Source organism: Haliotis rufescens, unplaced genomic scaffold, assembly GCF_023055435.1.
Source record: "Haliotis rufescens isolate VD_foot unplaced genomic scaffold, xgHalRufe1.0.p SCAF_12, whole genome shotgun sequence".
NCBI lineage: Eukaryota > Metazoa > Mollusca > Gastropoda > Lepetellida > Haliotidae > Haliotis > Haliotis rufescens.
In genome coordinates this window covers 37820444-37838355 of record NW_025963802.1, presented here as the reverse complement: position 1 = coordinate 37838355, position 17912 = coordinate 37820444, and the positions used below count along the sequence as shown (strand labels likewise).

General features: G+C 41.9%; 1 protein-coding gene across 1 annotated transcript; it reads left to right on the top strand.

Moving 5' to 3' along the window:
• Positions 1-7408: 7408 nt before the first annotated feature.
• LOC124136561 lies at positions 7409-13322 on the top strand. Its single transcript, XM_046502501.2, has 2 exons — positions 7409-7534; positions 8805-13322. Exon 2 carries the CDS (start codon positions 8818-8820, stop codon positions 12997-12999), a length of 4182 nt encoding a protein of 1393 aa, XP_046358457.2. The 5' UTR covers positions 7409-7534; positions 8805-8817; the 3' UTR covers positions 13000-13322.
• Positions 13323-17912: the final 4590 nt, after the last annotated feature.

Genomic DNA, 17912 nt, shown 5'->3' with positions numbered 1-17912 from the left:
GAAACAATTGCGTTGTGATATTCATCTTATTCATCTAAGTTGGTACAAACGTGTGGTTATGATGTTATTATGACTTCAATGCTAATTGCAGAAACAAGTATTTGTGAGTTCGTGAGTGTGGTCTTATATAGCCAAATATCCAAAATTCCAGCAATGCCACACCAGTGTACTCATTTGGATAATCGAACCCGAGGCTCTGGCATAACAAGAACACTTTATCCACTAGGCCACCGTAGCGCCCTCTCATTTGTGACACGTCATTAATGTCATACGTCAGTGACGTATTCATTGCATAAAGTATAAACATGAAGTATATATATTTAGAAGTCTAACGGATGTTATGGTTTATCCGACCTTACTGCGTCCGTACAAACAAGGTTACACTTTAAATGGATATAATCACTCACTTAATGTTTCAATTCCAATGACTGGCCATTCGTAAAATTAGTAGGATGAAAACACTTTAGAATTTTATTTTTATTCATTTTTACATTTTATTTTTACCCGTGAAGATAGATCTCCAGCAACCCATGCTTGTCGGAAGAGGCGACTAACGGGATCGGGTGGTCAGGCTCGCTGACTTGGTTGATGCATGTCATCGTATCCCAGTAGCGTAGATCGATGCGCATGATGTCAATCACTGGATTGTCATGTCCAGATTCGATTACTTACAGCTAGCTGTAATATTGATGAGTGTGGCTTTGAACAACAAACAAACAAACAAACTTATTCTTTTTAACAAAGGATAGAATATTTTCAGGTATTGATAACCTATTCTTTAAAGCTTGAATGGTTGATTATAACAAGGTTGATATTTTCGTGAATGGTTGCGTCTGACGAAGTTGATATCGCCATGAATGGTTGCGTCTGGCAAACTTTGTCAGGTCCCTTGGTGAGATGAACATGTTCTTTGGCATGAAACGATAAATGTCATCTGTATGTGCATTTGATGATTCCTGAAATAAAGAAGTATATCTATAATCTGCATATGGTTAATATTATTATGCATCATGTATATAAACAACAATAGAGATCAGAGAGATAGCCAGTGTTCCACGAAGGGCTGAACATGTGCCGCTGTGAACATCTTCAGTAAAAAGTAGCATTTATTTTTCACGTCCCTGATTCTGGTTCAAGCTTGAGTTGATGTTTGAATATATGCATACATATGTGCATGTTCCAGAACAGGTCTGTTCTAAAATGAATATTTTATGCATGTATATAGGACCGCCTCCGTGGTCTAGTGGATAGAACATCTGCATAGAACGGGAGAGGTCAGTGGTCCGACTCCCCAGCCGCGTCATACCCAAATACGTTAAAAGATGGTATTTGTTACTCTCCCTGGTCGTCAAGGGGATAAAACAAGGACTGGTCGACTCAGAGTCAGTATACTGTGTGTGAGCGAGGTATTCACTTAAAGTTTAGACAAGTATACATTACAAGCAGCCACACACACGTGCATTCACGTCGCTACCATTGTGACGTTAAACCCCTTTTCACCTACTTTTTTCATGACACCCTCCCCGATTTAATCCAACCGTCCATATTATATGTTCGCATTACCTGCATGATTTGGGGGCGGTCGGGTAGCCAAGTGGTTAAAGCGTTCGCTCGTCACGCCTCAGACCCGGGTTCGATTCCCGACATGGGTACAGTGCCGTGATATTGCTGGAATATTGCTAAAAGCGGCGTAAAACCATACTCACTCCCTCACTGCATGAGTTTATGTGTACATTTGGTTAAAAGCCGCGCTTAGCTGTAAAATGCTTAAGCTCAAGATTATTTATGTATTGTAGCAGAGGTTGATGTATGTTTCTGCATATTCACAAGTTCAAGCACGTATACTGACATATGCGTATTTCAATATGTGTTTAATAAGTCTTCAACAATCCATGCTTGCCCTAAAAGGCGAGTATGCTTGTCATAAGAGAGGCGACTAACGGGATCGGGTGGTCAGGCTTGCTGACTTGGTTCATGCATGTCATCGTGTCCCAGTTGCGTTGATCGATGCTCATGATGTCAATCACTGGATTGTCTGATCCAAACTCGATTATTTACAGACCGCCGTCATAAAGCTGGAATGCGGCGTTAGACAACAAACAACCAACCAAAAACCAGAGCACATTGTGCCAACTTCAACATGTTCAAACAGAGTAGCTCATATTGATCCAAAACGTTTTTGTGTACAAGTATCTTTTGAATACTTTTTAGAATAAAAAAACTTCTAAATATGTAACTACGTTTATATAAGACTGACGGAAATTAAACACAGGTGAACAATTAACACGTAAAAAATATGCATCCGTTGTTCCATTCCCATCATTCACAGCCGAGTCTTTTTTCAGTTACGGAAGGGGGCGAGGTTTGCCGAGTGACTAAAACTGCTGTGGACTCGGAACCGTCTTCCTTTAGTGATGGTGCTGGGGTACGTGCACACGTCAGCGGCGAGCACACACGACCCTATCGAAGCATACGTAAAATATAACACAGTGTGTCGCCCTCCACAAAAAACAACAACATCTACCTCACTGTATCGAACCACATGTCACAGTCTTGGCTGTTTCGCCTCTCTCAATAAACATTTCTCAGTTTACCCGTGGATATATATATATATATATATTAATATACTTTTCAACAAATATATTTCATACATGTACCTTAAACGTCTGTTTCAAGTTGGCTGCATTTCAGGAAAAAAAATATCTTTAGGAATATTGTGATTCTCTTATCTTAACGTAAGGGATTGGTCATTTAATATAGTGAGGGTGGGGTGGGAGAGTGGTCTGAGGACTGTATCATCTTCTGCCCCCACCCCCTACCCAACCCAACCCCTAATTTATATTTTTCATCATCCCAATAACAATGTGCGAAGCCAATATCCGGTGTCCCCCGCCGTGATATTGCTGGAATATTGCTAAAAGCGGCGTAAAACCATACTCACTCACTCACTCATCCCAATAACAGTTACTGTAGCATTTGCTCATGGCACATACACCATACCCCCTAAATAAAATTTAAATTATGAAAAAAATTGGGATAGATTTTGGCGACCCCGCCCCTTTTTGCTCGGCCATTTATTCATGACGCACTTTTGCTGCACATCTGAACATTTGATGCGTGGTGACATACTGCAAACAGAACAATACAATGCCAAGCCCAAGGTCACGAGAACTCAAATCCTCGTGTGGCCACCACCAGCGCCATGTACTGACTGACACCATCTCATGCTCCTGACCTTGGACGATAGTACGGTATACACCTGGAGAATGGTAACCCAGTCTGTTGAACATGTGCAAACTGTTGCCGTGCTTGTTGTTCAGGATACTGCTGTCGTGGTCCAACTTATCCATAGTGTCCTCTCGTATTCAGATCTGTTGAGTTTGATGCCACGTGCATCTTCCCGAGGCATGGGAGTTATCTGACTGTACAAGTCCAGTTCCCACCTCTGACGAAGTAGGCTGGAATTGTGGAGTAATAATTTGGCTGGACTAACGGGTCTATGCATAATCCAATCAAAATCGAGTAACGAAATCGGCATCCGGTTCTTGAACTGCCGTGCAGATTTCGGTCGATTACAGGATTTGCAAATCATGTGTAACTCGGCGTCAACAGATATTTTCCAAATCGTTTCATGTTTATCATCAAGGTACTCACGTGATTTGATGCAATTCGCAAAGTAAGACCCGTTTGATAACAATACAGATTTTGATTATCGATCAGATCGTCATGACTGGGCGCCGCCATTTCTGTTGAAGTAAATGCAAGTGATATGAGAGGTGGAATCTGATTGGTCAGTAGGAGGGACATAGAGGTGACATAACTCGTAATAACCACTGATGGCTACGACCCCAGACATTCCAGCCAAAATCGGAAAGGGTGGAAACTGCACTTTTACAGTCAGTTAACTGGCAACGGGAGGCCATCGCATGTCTTTTGTGTATATTGAATTTAAATATGATCAGATTCTCTCATGACATGAAGCAACCCACGTTCCTATATTTTCTTAAGGCTTTAGGGACTGTTTTTTCATAGTTGACATCAGTTCTATATTATTTACTATTGTATGAACAAAAACATCCAAATGTACCCCAAGGCGGGGTTAGTGATAGCGCTGTTTTCTTGTTATATGTATTTATACGTTCGTGTTTCGTTATTGATCGTTGCTGCATTTTGATGATTCCATCAATGGCATTATCAAGACTGTACCCAGTGACAATATATTCACGCTTTACGTCATTTATTATCTTATTTTGTGCCCATGTCTGTTATTTAAGAAATAAACGACGAGGGGTTGTTCATCGGATAATAAAACACTGTATGGAGAATAAACTGCAGCCACCAATTGTATATTCTCCCTGCAGTGTTTTATTGTACGATAAACAACGACCACGAGTGGTTTATCTCTTATATGAGATATCAATATTATGTACGACCTCTTTAATGATGTTAATCAAATTTACAAGCTGTAAGATCCGGGGTAGAATAGGTCTTCAGCAACCCCTGCTTGCCATAAAAGGCGACTATGCTTGTCGTAAGAGGCGATTAACGGGATCGGGTGGTCAGGCTCGCTGACTTGGTTGATGCATGTCACCGATCTCAATTACGTGGATCGATGCTCATGATATTAATCACTTGATTGTCTGATCCAGATTATTTACAGATCGCCGTCAAATAGCTGGAATATTGCTGAGTTAAACAACAAACAAACCAAAACAAACCAAACTACAAGCTGTTAAAATATTTACCCGTATTTTAATAATGAGGACTCCCTGAATACAATCCGAGCAATGTCGGACATGTCCATGTTATGAAAAGGGGGGTTAAATTTGGTATTTCCTTAACTCACACTGCGACGCAGTGGCATCATGACAAGCTATCTCTGTACATCAAAGTGAGCGTGTCGCTGGATGTCCGAAGGGCTTCGATGACAGCACATGGAGCCGTACAACCAATGTAAACAATGGATAACTACGTAAATTGATAAAAAAAAGGATTCGTGAATCTGCTATGCACATAGTGGTGGGTTTGGTATTCAACAAAGCACTATAAATAGTATTAAAAACACTGATGATCTTCACTCATTTTCTCACTGCAGTGCCACGTGACGATGGGTCAATATATAAACGTCCCTTTGTGTACCGCCGTTCTATTAAAACATCAAGGATTAGTAAATGTCACCATTCTCCCAAGTTTCCGCTAATCCAAAGACACACGATGAATATTAATGAGTTTAATCAAGTCGGTCATCATTTACCAACACCACCTATCCTCAAACTGAGAGTGTTAATTATGTAACGATCATCAATTTGACCTTCCCACGGCTCTGACACATTGCACGCCACGACCAGCGACCCCTCTGAGTTGTCTCGAGAGACCGCTGTACGCACACGTCACAACTGGGATCATTTCCGGCGGCTATTTTTTGTATTATTTATTTACCTTTATAAAGGTAGGTTGTCTTTGTTGGTCTTTATGCGTAGTTAGCTCTGTTGTAATTATTTTTATTTCTTACAACGTAATGGGTGCAGATACACAGCCTGTTATCATTTCACAAAGAGGTATTCTGAATCATAAACATGTGTTACAGTATCAATGTGTGACAAGGCGAGAAGATCCGGGGTAGAATGGTTGCTGAAGACCTATTCTAACCCGGAATCTTCACGGGTCCTATCAAGTAGTGATGATGCCGTGATGTATTATGACCCGACGGTGGCACCCGCCACAAACACATGCAAAGGCAAGTCAATTTTTCACCTGATGGTACAAGTCTAAATAGGCAATTGCATCAAACTTCATTTTGGTCACCGATGCGCCAAATTTAAAAACATCCTCCACATGTCTACCATATGGCTTTTTGATAGTTCTAAATGTCGTAACCCTGATCTAACAGACGAAGACCTCAAGCACGGGTTGGTTGGATGGTTGGTTTGTTGTTTAACGCCGCACTCAGCAATATTCCAGCTATATGACAGCGGTCTGTAAATAATCGAGTCTGGACCAGACAATCCAGTGATTAATATCATGAGCATCGACCCACGCAATTGGGATCAATGACATGCCTCAAGCAAGTCAGCGAGCCTGACCACCCGATCCCGTTAGTCGCCTTTTACGACAAGCATAGTCACCGTTTACGGCAAGCAGGGGTTGCTGAAGACCTATTCTTCACCCGGATCTTCACGGGGTCTGGAGCCCGAAATGATGCTGGTCCGGAATCAAGCACGGGCGTTGCGTTGACACTGCTTGGATCATTTCCGGACTGTATAGATATTTGAACCATCAACCAACGTATCCAGGCAGGGGTAAGGGACACAACTCGTCACATCAATTGCGGCACCTTAGTTACCCGTTAGTATATTTTACTTGTGTCCATCGCTAACAATCACTTATCTGACAATTATTTCCCTGTAAACAAATTCAACACCTAGTTGTGGGCCAATAGTAAGTGAGTATGGAATTCCAGCACTATCACGATGGGTAACACGAAATGGGCTTCACACTTTGCCATATAGGGATTCGAACCCGGACCACTAGCGCGCCGAGCGAATACCTTAACCACGAGGCTACCCGATACCCCTATCGACCATTGGAAGTGAAACACGTCACGATCAAGATATGTATGAATCTACAACAGATATACCGTTAGAAGCCAAAGCTGAAGCTCAACTTACAATAACACAGACACCCATATACACATACGCCTAGAGCTTGTTTATATATATTCATGTTTCACAGTGCGATGACGATAAATCTGCCACTGTTGGGCTGACGCCTAAATCTCCATAGGCCATTCACACACCGTCTCTGGGAGGTGGCATACAAGGAGACTGTTTTGACCCAGTTTCTTTGTTTTTTAACGAAACTCGTCAGGACATACACATAGATGTATCGATATTCATTAATACGCCTGACATTGATTCAATATTGTTCATGGATAAATGAAATGTTGCTTTTGATAAAAGGATAATTATAACTGGTGAAAACAAAATTATTCGAATGACGCATAACATATTTTCATGTTTACCAAAATAACTGGGAAAAATTAGACCATATGTTCAACCACTACTGTCACCTTTACCTTCAAATGCATACCACACACATACTGTCATCATACAAGGTCGTGATTCCATGGAAGCTAAATGGTTCATATATTATATAAGAAGTGACACGGTGGTAATAAAACGCAGAACACATACCTTACACCCATAAAATTACATTCTCTTACCTTCTAATTATTAAAATACAACATTAACATCAAAATGAAAGTTATGAACAATAAAGCAGTTTGTCTCGTATGGAGATAATACAGTTATACACCACCTTCCCTGTGTGTGATGTGTGAGTACCACACAGGTGGTGTGTCAGTAACACACAGATCCATCTCCTTAATAGCTGTCTCGAGCTGGAGGCTGTACCGTCTGTCTCACAGATGCGGTAGATAGTTGACAGGGGAATATGTTTATATCTCTTCTCACCACGTCAAACCTGCTTTATACGGACAGTGTCCAAGACTGATCGCAAAGTACCGGGACAAAAGGTATGATTTATCTTTTCCATAATTTGTTATGATATTTGTCAGCTGTATGTCAATCCAAATCTTCGTTTTACCATCTAAAATTTAGACTGAAAGCGAAATACCTCGAATGCAGTCATCCATGTAGATTTTTTAAATTGTAGTATCAATATCATTGTTTTATACTACTTTTTCATTTTTGTCACCCGTGACACATACATTATATGACATACACACGTTTAAGCTATCCAATAAATTCATGAAGAATGTTTAGTAACATATGTTTAAATTGGACTATTAAACTGGGTTCTAAAACATGTTCATGTATGCTTTTTATTTTCTATGGTGGTTCTCGTCAGTTGATGTTAATTCTTAGCTTCAGAAATTCCATGAGAATGAATTTTTTCACCTAAAAATAGCGACACTTTTGGGTCACACAGAAGTCAGATTAATCAAAACGTACCGCCCTTCTTATTGTATAGTGTATGCACGTCGCTATAAAGTGGAATAATCTTGAACGCAACGTTAGATCCCATCTCACCTCACCTCACCCCACCTCACCTCACCTCACCTCACCTTACATATATCTGAAAATGTGACATGTGGTATGTGATATACGTCTTGCCAAAGGAGACAGACAATTGAGTACCAGGATAATCGCTGATAATTCTGACATAAATTCCTATTCAATCACCCAGGCAGTGTGTCTGACTACTCTGTTTCTTTCAACGTCAAACTGGTCGCTGTAATAGACCAAAGTAGAATTATGTACCGAGACATCAATTACGACTAAGGTGGCGAGAGTCGTTGTGCTGAATTGCGTTGGCGCGTCAGAAAACTCTGATCGTGGATCAAATGCCAGATTCGCTATGATCATATTCCTTGGTTTGTCAGCACCATACATGTGCCCAAATCAATTGGTAAGCGTCTAAGACCTGTATCACTTCGGGCTCCAGACCCCGTGAAGATCCGGGTAAAGAATAGGTCTTCAGCAACCCATGCTTGCCGTAAAAGATGACCATGCTTGTCGTAAAAGGCGACTAATGGGATCCCGTTGTCATCCTCGCTGACTAGGTTGATGCATGTCATCGTATTCCAATTGCGTAGATCGATGCTCATGACTCGATCATTTACATACCTCTGTCATATAGTTGGAATATTGCCGAGTGGGGCGATAAACAACAAACAAACACTTCGGGTATGTCCAAATAGTCAACCATGATTCCACGAGACCTAATCAAATGATCAGATGAATTACAAACAATTACCAAATACATGTATCCTTTTGTTACAGAGATCTGTAAATCATGGACAACTCTAGCATGGACAAACACGATCTCCCAGAAAATTCCGAGATCCTAGCTCCCATCGGCAGCATTGCTTTCGAAGGGTCCCTGCGGAGTCAAAGGAGTGCTCAGGCAGTCGATGACGGAAGCGTCAGATTAACACGACCAGCGTTTGTTGGGGGAGATGAAGCCACCCAAAGAGCCACCATCAGACCAGGTGTAGATGGAGTGTTTCAAGACAGTGAAACAGGGTACAGAAGAAAGGAATCGGTTGTGTATGCACAGAAAGGCAAGGCAGAAGTGACATTCATCAACATTAAACTGGAAAAAGACTATGAGCAGGGTGCAGGAAAAGCGAAGAAGTTGCATGTTCCAACAACAAGAGATGTCAAGTCAACATCAGCAACAGAAATTCAACATCACATGCATATCGCTGTAGGGGAAATTGATGCTAAAAGTTCAAAAGGAACTCAAGTTGATTTTCAGACAGGAAGTCCAAGCATGCATACAGAAGAGGGTAAGGATACCAGTCTCATCATTCCTGGTCCAGTTCGTGTTTCTGGTGACATAAACGTTATAACACCTTCTGCTAGCCAAACAAACATGGATGGGCCTAGTAGTGGGTTAGTACTGGACCCTGGCAAACTTGAGTCCAGCGCTACCATACCTCCTCCACCTTCAGGAGAGAAAGAGGTCTCCCAACCTGTATCTTACGTGAGAAAACCTACCATCATCCGTGCTATAGGCGTGAGAAGGCTGTCGGAAGGGTCAACCCCATCTGTGGCAGCTGCTGGAGTTTCTATGACGACCATACAACATTCGGATGGGTCTTCACAAAAGACATCAAAGCCTGATCAAGATCATAGCTTCCCTCCTGATAAAGGAAACATTACGGATAAAGTGTTTGACCAGCCACACACTGAAGCTACACAACCATATCGATCTGGTACACATGTAAGAGGAATGGGCTTTCTGGAACATAAACATATCAGAGTAGCGGATAATGTGGTAATGCATCCAAGAACAAAGCCAGGTTTTGTTGTTGTTCCCCGTGACGTCCAAAATATTGATGTTTCGTTTCCAATTTCCCCATCAGGACGTGTCACCATTTCAAGTACCTCAGACAAGAGAGACATAGATCCTTCCGCCTCACAACTGACAAGAAGACAATATAGTACCACGTCATCTTCTGCAGAAGCATCCGGGGATATGTTTGAAAGAAACGCAACCTCTCCAGGGCTTGCTTTAAATGCAAGCGTCATTCAGAATGCAGAATCCCAGACTTCTGAATCCACAAAATCTGGTTCAAAAAGGAACACCACACTACCTAGATATATCAATGTTGTAAATACAGGCACATTTCAGGACGTTGATTTCTCTACATCACCAGAACAAGTGTCTGATATGACCTTAAGCACTGCTCTGAACTCAGTATCTTCTACATCTTCTGAACCTGCTTCTCAGCGTAACAGTGTTGCAAGTGGGTGTTCGTATGTGAGCAGTGTTGTGGACACACAGTCAAGGTTATATCCGGAAAGGAGTTCCCAAATTCACCCTCGTACAAAATGGAGACGAAATAACCAAATGCCTGTAAATGTTGCAAATGCAGGTACATTTCAGGACGTTGATTTCTCTACATCACCTGAACAGGTGTCTGAGACGACCATTACCATTGCTCGGAACTCAGAATCTTCTAATGACCAAATAGCTGTTAATGCCGAGAACACAAACAGGTCCCGTAAAGAAGGACTAAAGGAAGACTACGGTGTTGAGATAAGGTCGGGCATTCTCCATGTCAAAGACAATAGAATTGTGACTTCACCTTCTGAAGATTCAAAGGAGCTGTATAGTTCTAGAACTGACACGACAACCAAAAGCATAGGCTCGGGAGACCGAGGTGCTGAGGACTGTTCTCACTCTCATAGCAAGTTAGCTCCTTCCAACCAATATCATGAGACAACCACTGTGAGAAGTTTTAGAGGAACACCTAACGAAACACAGTACCAACATGTTCACACATTATTCGAGGATTCTGTTCCTAACACTGAAAACGGTAGAGTGAGGACAACAAGCACTATAGCTGTGATGAATAACCCTTATTTTCTAGATCGTGAGGGAATCACGTCGAGGCCACAGGAGAATAAGCAGTCATCGCACATGGTTGATATTCCTCATCCACAAAAAAGCCAAGTTACCCAAAGCCAAATTTATGAAAATGAATCAACAGGTGACTTAACGAAGAGAAATAACAATGAAATTCTTCGCACTCCACCGGCTGATGAAATACGTTCAGGACAGCGAGACTATGTTCGTGAGATGGGCAAAACAGATGACAGTTTGGGCACAGATGATGAGACTACGCAGAGTAGGGTTCTGACTGAGGTAAGACGAAGGAAAGATGGACGTATCGAGCATTACAATGGGAAAGCTATACCATTTCCAGGAGGTGCTGTAAAAGTGAAACACAGCACCGTGTCACAACATCATGACACCACAAGAACACATAACAGGCCAGCTTCTGGCAACAGGGAAGCTGACCTCAGCTCAAATGAGAACTGCCGGGGATTCCTCACTTCGAGAGCTCATACGCTGAACATGTCATCAACCGACAACCGAGTTATCAGTGGAACGGCAGGTGAAACAGACAGGACAGATAAGGCTGTGCCTGGCTTAAAGAGAACTGAGGCACACAGGGACACACAAACCAAGGACATTATGGATCGAACTCCGAAAGAACATAGAAAACACCATGCTAAATTTGAATATCCCACACAGAGCATGAAGGATGCCTTATTGGTGTGTAAAGGCTATGCAGGTGTCTTAGCACCCGGCGTTGTGGAATATGATGAAAACGATGGGCCGGAACGGGCAAATGTTGTGGGAGATGGTGACCTAAGTGAACACCAGTCTGTGATGGACAGAGTCAAGTCCTGGGTTGTGAGTCAAGATGCGTCAGAGTCTTTAGCTACAAGGGATCCTTCCAGAGATAAAACTGACTCCCCGCGCCCCTTTGACCGACACTCCATAGCCGAGATGCCATTGAAAGTTCTTGCAACTGCTGTACCTACAGACCAAGACGATGGGTGCCCTGATGAAGTGTTTGAGGATGGTACACATGGTCTCAGAGTTGGTACAGATCAGTCTGTGGGTGACACACGGTATCTACATCATGGGGATGACCTTCCCATCGACGAACACATCCATGTAGACCCTGATGTTCTGGTTAGGGAGGATCCAGATGGGAGTGAAGGCCTCGCTCGGCGAGTGTTTAGTTCCCTAAGTACTGATCCCAGGACTATCTATTCCAGAAGCTTTTCTGATGGATTCAGGAAAACAGAAGAATCAAGGTCAGAACAGGTATCGATTGAAATGGCTGAGCTTGGCCAGCATGGCTCGGATGTGACGGTTACACGACATCGATCAGAGGGCGCCATATTCAACACATCTTTCTTGGAAGGTTGGGAACCGTCATCGCCATACGCCCACCGAGTCAAAAGGAACTCGTCGGCTCTCTCAGAAGGAGCTCAACCTATCTCAGCAGGAAAACCCAAGATAAGACAACTCTCCCTTGCTATCGGCGAGGAGTGGGAAGACATGACCGGCACCAACCCAGTTACCTCCCCTGACGGCACAGGATCTGTTGCCGTCTCACAGAGAAGCCTCAGACGAGAGAGAAGCCAGCAGAGAAGCTGGAGCGGATGTTCCGTGTCCAGCGCGCCAATGTTACTGGGAAGAACCACTCGATACATGAGTCATCCAGCTCGTCTAGAAAACTACCTTCGCAGGAATACAATCCCAGAAGGTAACGAGTCCATCACAAACCCCCCATCGCCGGCCACAACAACGGTGGCGACAGTGGACATAGAGGAGGAGAAACCTGCACAGATTGCCGCCAGCGATGAAACGGAGAAGAGATGGCTGACGCCGAATCCTTACAACAGAATCAACCAGAGGTTCCACAGTGCACTGCAATGTCCTTGTTATCTGTTCTTCTGCTTCCTGTGCTGTGTTCCAGCCGTGTGCTACATGCAGATATCGGACAAGGAATACGACTACGGGTCCAAGGAAAGGTCTCGAGTGTATGGGAGACGGGCAACGGTTCTTTATATCATAGGCGCCATCTGCGCGACGATCTTCTTGGCAACGGTAACCAGTCTTGTTGTGATCTTCATGCAGGAGTATCTCACAAGACAACAAACATAGTCACGTGCCCTGTTGTGTGGAAGTTTGGTTTCACGCCGCTTTGAACAGTATTTAAGTAAGGCCAGGGCTTTTTCAAAAACTTCGCAGATTACCCAAAATCTTGAAATGTGAAAACATCATAATGAAAAGCAGTGCTTTTTTTATTCTTCCGACCAGAAATTAGTAAAACGTAAATTAAATCATTTTATGAAAAGAAATAAACAATTTAGAATACAATGATTAAAACTTACTCAAAATTTATCTTAGAAACTTAAAAACAAGGAATTATGACGAATTGCGAGAGGAAATAAAATAAATTTTATTATTATTCTTAGAAACGACCTACCCCTCTAAAAGGTCTGGCCTTATGTAAAGGGTATCATGGATTAAGAAAGCCCGACATGATGCAGGGCGTTTAAGGTGTATTGGTACTGGCCAAGCGTACCTTATTGATCATCGTGGACTGGTCGTGTATTGTAGGGGAAGTGGGATGAAGAGAACTGAAAATAAAATATGATCCTTCTCAATAACTTGTCCATGTTGATGACCTCCCAGGCAGCCATAATGACCACCCGGTGTTACATCTATGCCTATGATCCCGACAAGGTGTGTTAGGAAACTATGCGTCTCGGGACGCCTCAAGGTTTGCGATGAGACGTTTGATAACACAGTTGTACATAAAACATTCAGATATCACAATACGCCCAAGGATAAAGTTTTCTGCCTTAAATATACCATTTCTCAGATACATAGATCCTTGAATGGTGATGAAATATTCATTTATATGCATGTTATTTTATGAGAAAGTGGAGTGGTTAACAGTTAACACATGGTAGACCTGCGTCGCCATTACCGGAAATGATTGTTTTTAACACAAACAGTGAGAGAAACTTTGTATTTTTGTTCTTTCAGTATTTTTTCAAGCATTTCTGCTATTTTCGTATACTGCACTACCATGTAATAGCATGTATTTTACACGATATACGTAATTAAAAGGTAGTGAGTGAGTGAGTGAGTGAGTGAGTGAGTGAGTGAGTGAGTGTATCGAGCCTTATGCCGACGTCAGCAATATTCCAGCAATATGACTCCGGGTGACACAACAATAATTGATCATAATGTAACTGCAAAATTATGCATATGGTTTGTTTATTATTTCTCATGTATTCACACATGTGGGGAATCGAAAACATACGTTAGGAGTGACGAGCAAACGATATAACCACAGGGCTACCCTGCCGCTCCTAATCTTCTACAGGTCTTAAAAGCGAAGATTCGGTGTTTATCATACAAACTAAGTTTAACGTAATAATAGTGAGTGAGTCTGGTTTTACGCCGCTTTTAGCAATATTCCAGCAATATCACGGCGGGGGACACCAGATATGGGCTTCACATATTGTACCCATGTCGGGAATCGAACCCGGGTCTTCGGCGTGACGAGCGAACGTTTTAACCACTAGGCCACCCGACCGACCTAATATAATAATAAGCAGAGTGAATCTCTGGCATCGTTATCCAAACTTGCGGGACAGATAAAAATGTAATGTTGTGTGCTCAGTGTACCTGTCACCCGTAAAAGAATAGGCCTTCAGCAACCCATGATTGTCGTATATTATCAGAGGGGACTAACGGGATCGGGTGGTCAGACTCGATGACTTGATTGAAGCATGTCATCGTTTCCCAATAGCATGGATCGATGCTCATGATGTCAATCACTGGATTGTCTGGTCCAGATTCGATTATTTACAGACCGCCGTCATATAGCTGGAATTTTGCTGAGTGTGGCGTTAAACAACAAAGAAATGGTAAACATGCGTTATATCAATATTTGTCCAAATGTATAGCTTTAACCCAAACTAATAACTGTCCTAGCTGCTTCCATATGTAAATTATCCAAATCCAAGCTGCTTTCAAATCAAATTAATTAGTGCTATTACATCTAAATTCATTTCAATGTTAAATAACACCTTCAACCTAGTTTCTTAGTAAATACACACTTTTTTTTTTACTTTGGATTGGCCCCGATATTGATATTTTCTAAATTCGAAATATTTCCAGAATCCCAACGCATTTTGAAGCTAAACATTGTATACACACTGGCTATTAAACGTAACGGAACAAGGGTGTAACCTTGTGGAACGCGCTCTTCTGAAATACATGTTTAAAATTAACAATTAATTTCAGGCCGCTGCGAACCAGATGAAATATTGCCGAATGCGGCATTAAACAACATTCATTCATTCTAGGATTAACGTTCCATTATCTTGGTTGCCTAAAACGTATTAAATGCGAATTCTCAATCGTATTTGTTCCCATTCGCCGCCCTTTCACGTGTTCATGTCCAATCAATCACACTTAATGTCCTCGAAACACACAGCTGCGACATGGTTTGAGTGACAGGTCGACAGAATACTGACATCTGCTCGGTCATTAATAGAAAACGTCAGATAAACATTTAAACATTCAAAATATCGCCAACATGTGATTCAAAATATACATGTTATCAGTAACTATTGTAAAAGTTCATCATGTTAAAAATCCCATGTATTGAAAAATCAAAACATTAATTTTTTCATATTTGAACCATTTCATTTTTTTAGGATAACTTTCTGAACATTCGTTTTTCACTATGACTGTAGTTAAGGCAACCAAACATCAAGTTTGACACAGTGGTACCCTTTTCTGACTCCAGTTATATTTGTCTGGGTATTTTTATGGACGAGTTTGTAAGTTTCAGGTAGAAAAGACGTGTATATTAATTGTGTGTATGTATCCGCCGACCAAATATATTACATATTAAGTATGCGTTTTTAAACCGCCGAGTATTTCAACAAAATAATTTCAAAGTAACAGTTTTCTTTCATGTTCACATGATTCCGACCGACAATACTTTAAAGAAAAAACACGCCTTTCGAATTTTATTAATGTATTCATTTGATCGGAATTCTGGCTTTGTAAAAATATTCCGTAACACCAATAAACGAGAAACTGGTTGTGGATATGAGTTAGGTGTATTGCTTGTTTTGAATGATGTATTGTCGGACGTAGCGTGACGTGCATGACGAGAGAGGAGTACGTCAGAATACCCATCCCTTGTCTTACAATGCCAGTCCCCAAGGTGTACAGGGTGTGCTTTGGCAGATCATTTGTTTGATTTTTCTGTGCGTAAATTAGTGATTGAGTATTATGGTTTTAACGCCGCTTACCATATTAAAGTGACATCGCGGGGTCCATTTTCCAAATACAGTAAACTACGGTTATAACGAACTCAAAGGGACCACTAATTTTAGTTCGTTATAACCGTAGTTCGTTATAAACATATATACAGCATAACTACAGCATATATTCGGGACCAAAAAGTAAGTTCGTTATATCCGTCAGTTCGTTATAAGCGTGTTCGTTATAACCGTAGTTTACTGTACGGAGTGATTGATAATGGCGCGGATTGTAGCCATTTGGCCCTTTTGTGAAATCCACTGTGATCAACGAACACAATTTAGTTTGGTTTGTTTGTTTGTTGTTTATCGCCGCACTCGTTAATATTCCAACAATATGACGGGGGTCTGTAAATAATCGAGTCTGGACCAGTCAATCCAGTGAATGACATCATGAGCATCGATCTACGCAATTGGGATATGATGACATGCATCAACCAAGTAAGGGAGCCTGACCACCCGATTCCGTTAGTCGCCTCTAACAAGCACAGTCGCCTTGGGTTGCTGAAGACCATTTCTAACCCGGATCTTCACGGGTGTTATTTGAGTGAGTGAGTTGGGTTTTCCACCCCCTTGACAAGTATTGCAGTTGTGACACGGTGTGGACAACTGTGATGCAACTCTCAGACATTTACCACTTTCGTGAAACCAACAGGCATGGTGCTGACAAACCAACAAACATAACGAGGACGAAGTCTGGATTCAAACCCACGGTCCTGTTCTCAGCACTTCTAAGCGACGCAACGATTTACGGCCACATGTGCCACCCTGCACTTAAAGGATTAAAACCGAGGAGGAGGGGGTTTACATCCAACTTATAACCCGTCCTAATGCAAGAAATAACAGAAAAAACGGCGAGAAACGGTGAGTTACACAACTAAACACGATATGTGAGGTTACAGTATCGATTCAGGTCATGGCATTTTCATGTGAAACTTTAACCGATAAAAAATCAACATGGCATGTATATCAAAATGCCAGTTAATAAAATTCAACTGCAAAACCTTGGTCTCACATTTCAGTTATAGCTGGGGCATTTCCTTCCGAATGCCAGGGGTATCATGATCAACACGTCACAAAAGGTTAATAAAGTATGTGATAATAGCTGTGTAACCTGTAGCTGCCCCTTGACGCTGATGAAAAGGCAATGTGAGCGGAGCAGTGCTCCATCAGTAAGCTCCTTCAGCAAGCTCTATCAGTAAGCTCCATCACAGGAGTCCGTATCTAAAAATAGACGCCCTCATGCATATTCATGACCATCTCCTTCGGGATCGCGTGTGGAGATGGTCATGAATATGCATGAGGGCGTCTATTTTTAGATACGGACTCCTGTGGCTCCATCAGCAAGTGGACATTGTCGACCAGGGTTAAATATAGTATGTTATTCACCCACAAAGAGGCAAGTGGTATAAAACCTAACGAGGGGTGCATAAAACTCCATGTACACCCAGTGATCCTGCTACAACGAATAAATCTTACCGACATGTTTTAACATGACATTGTAAAAGAATAAAACAAATTCAAAATTGATAGAAAACAGCTGTTCGATTGAGCTGAAGGAAACTTGTGCAATCTCAGGTAACTTTCATTGACTCTGAAAAAGCATCGAAGAGGGGTAAAAGAAAATCAATGTGCAGCCTGACTTGCTTGTGGTGGGTTATAAGGTATTTATTCACCCGCTGAGAAACGTATATTCCCTCCATGGCGGGATACATGCTATTT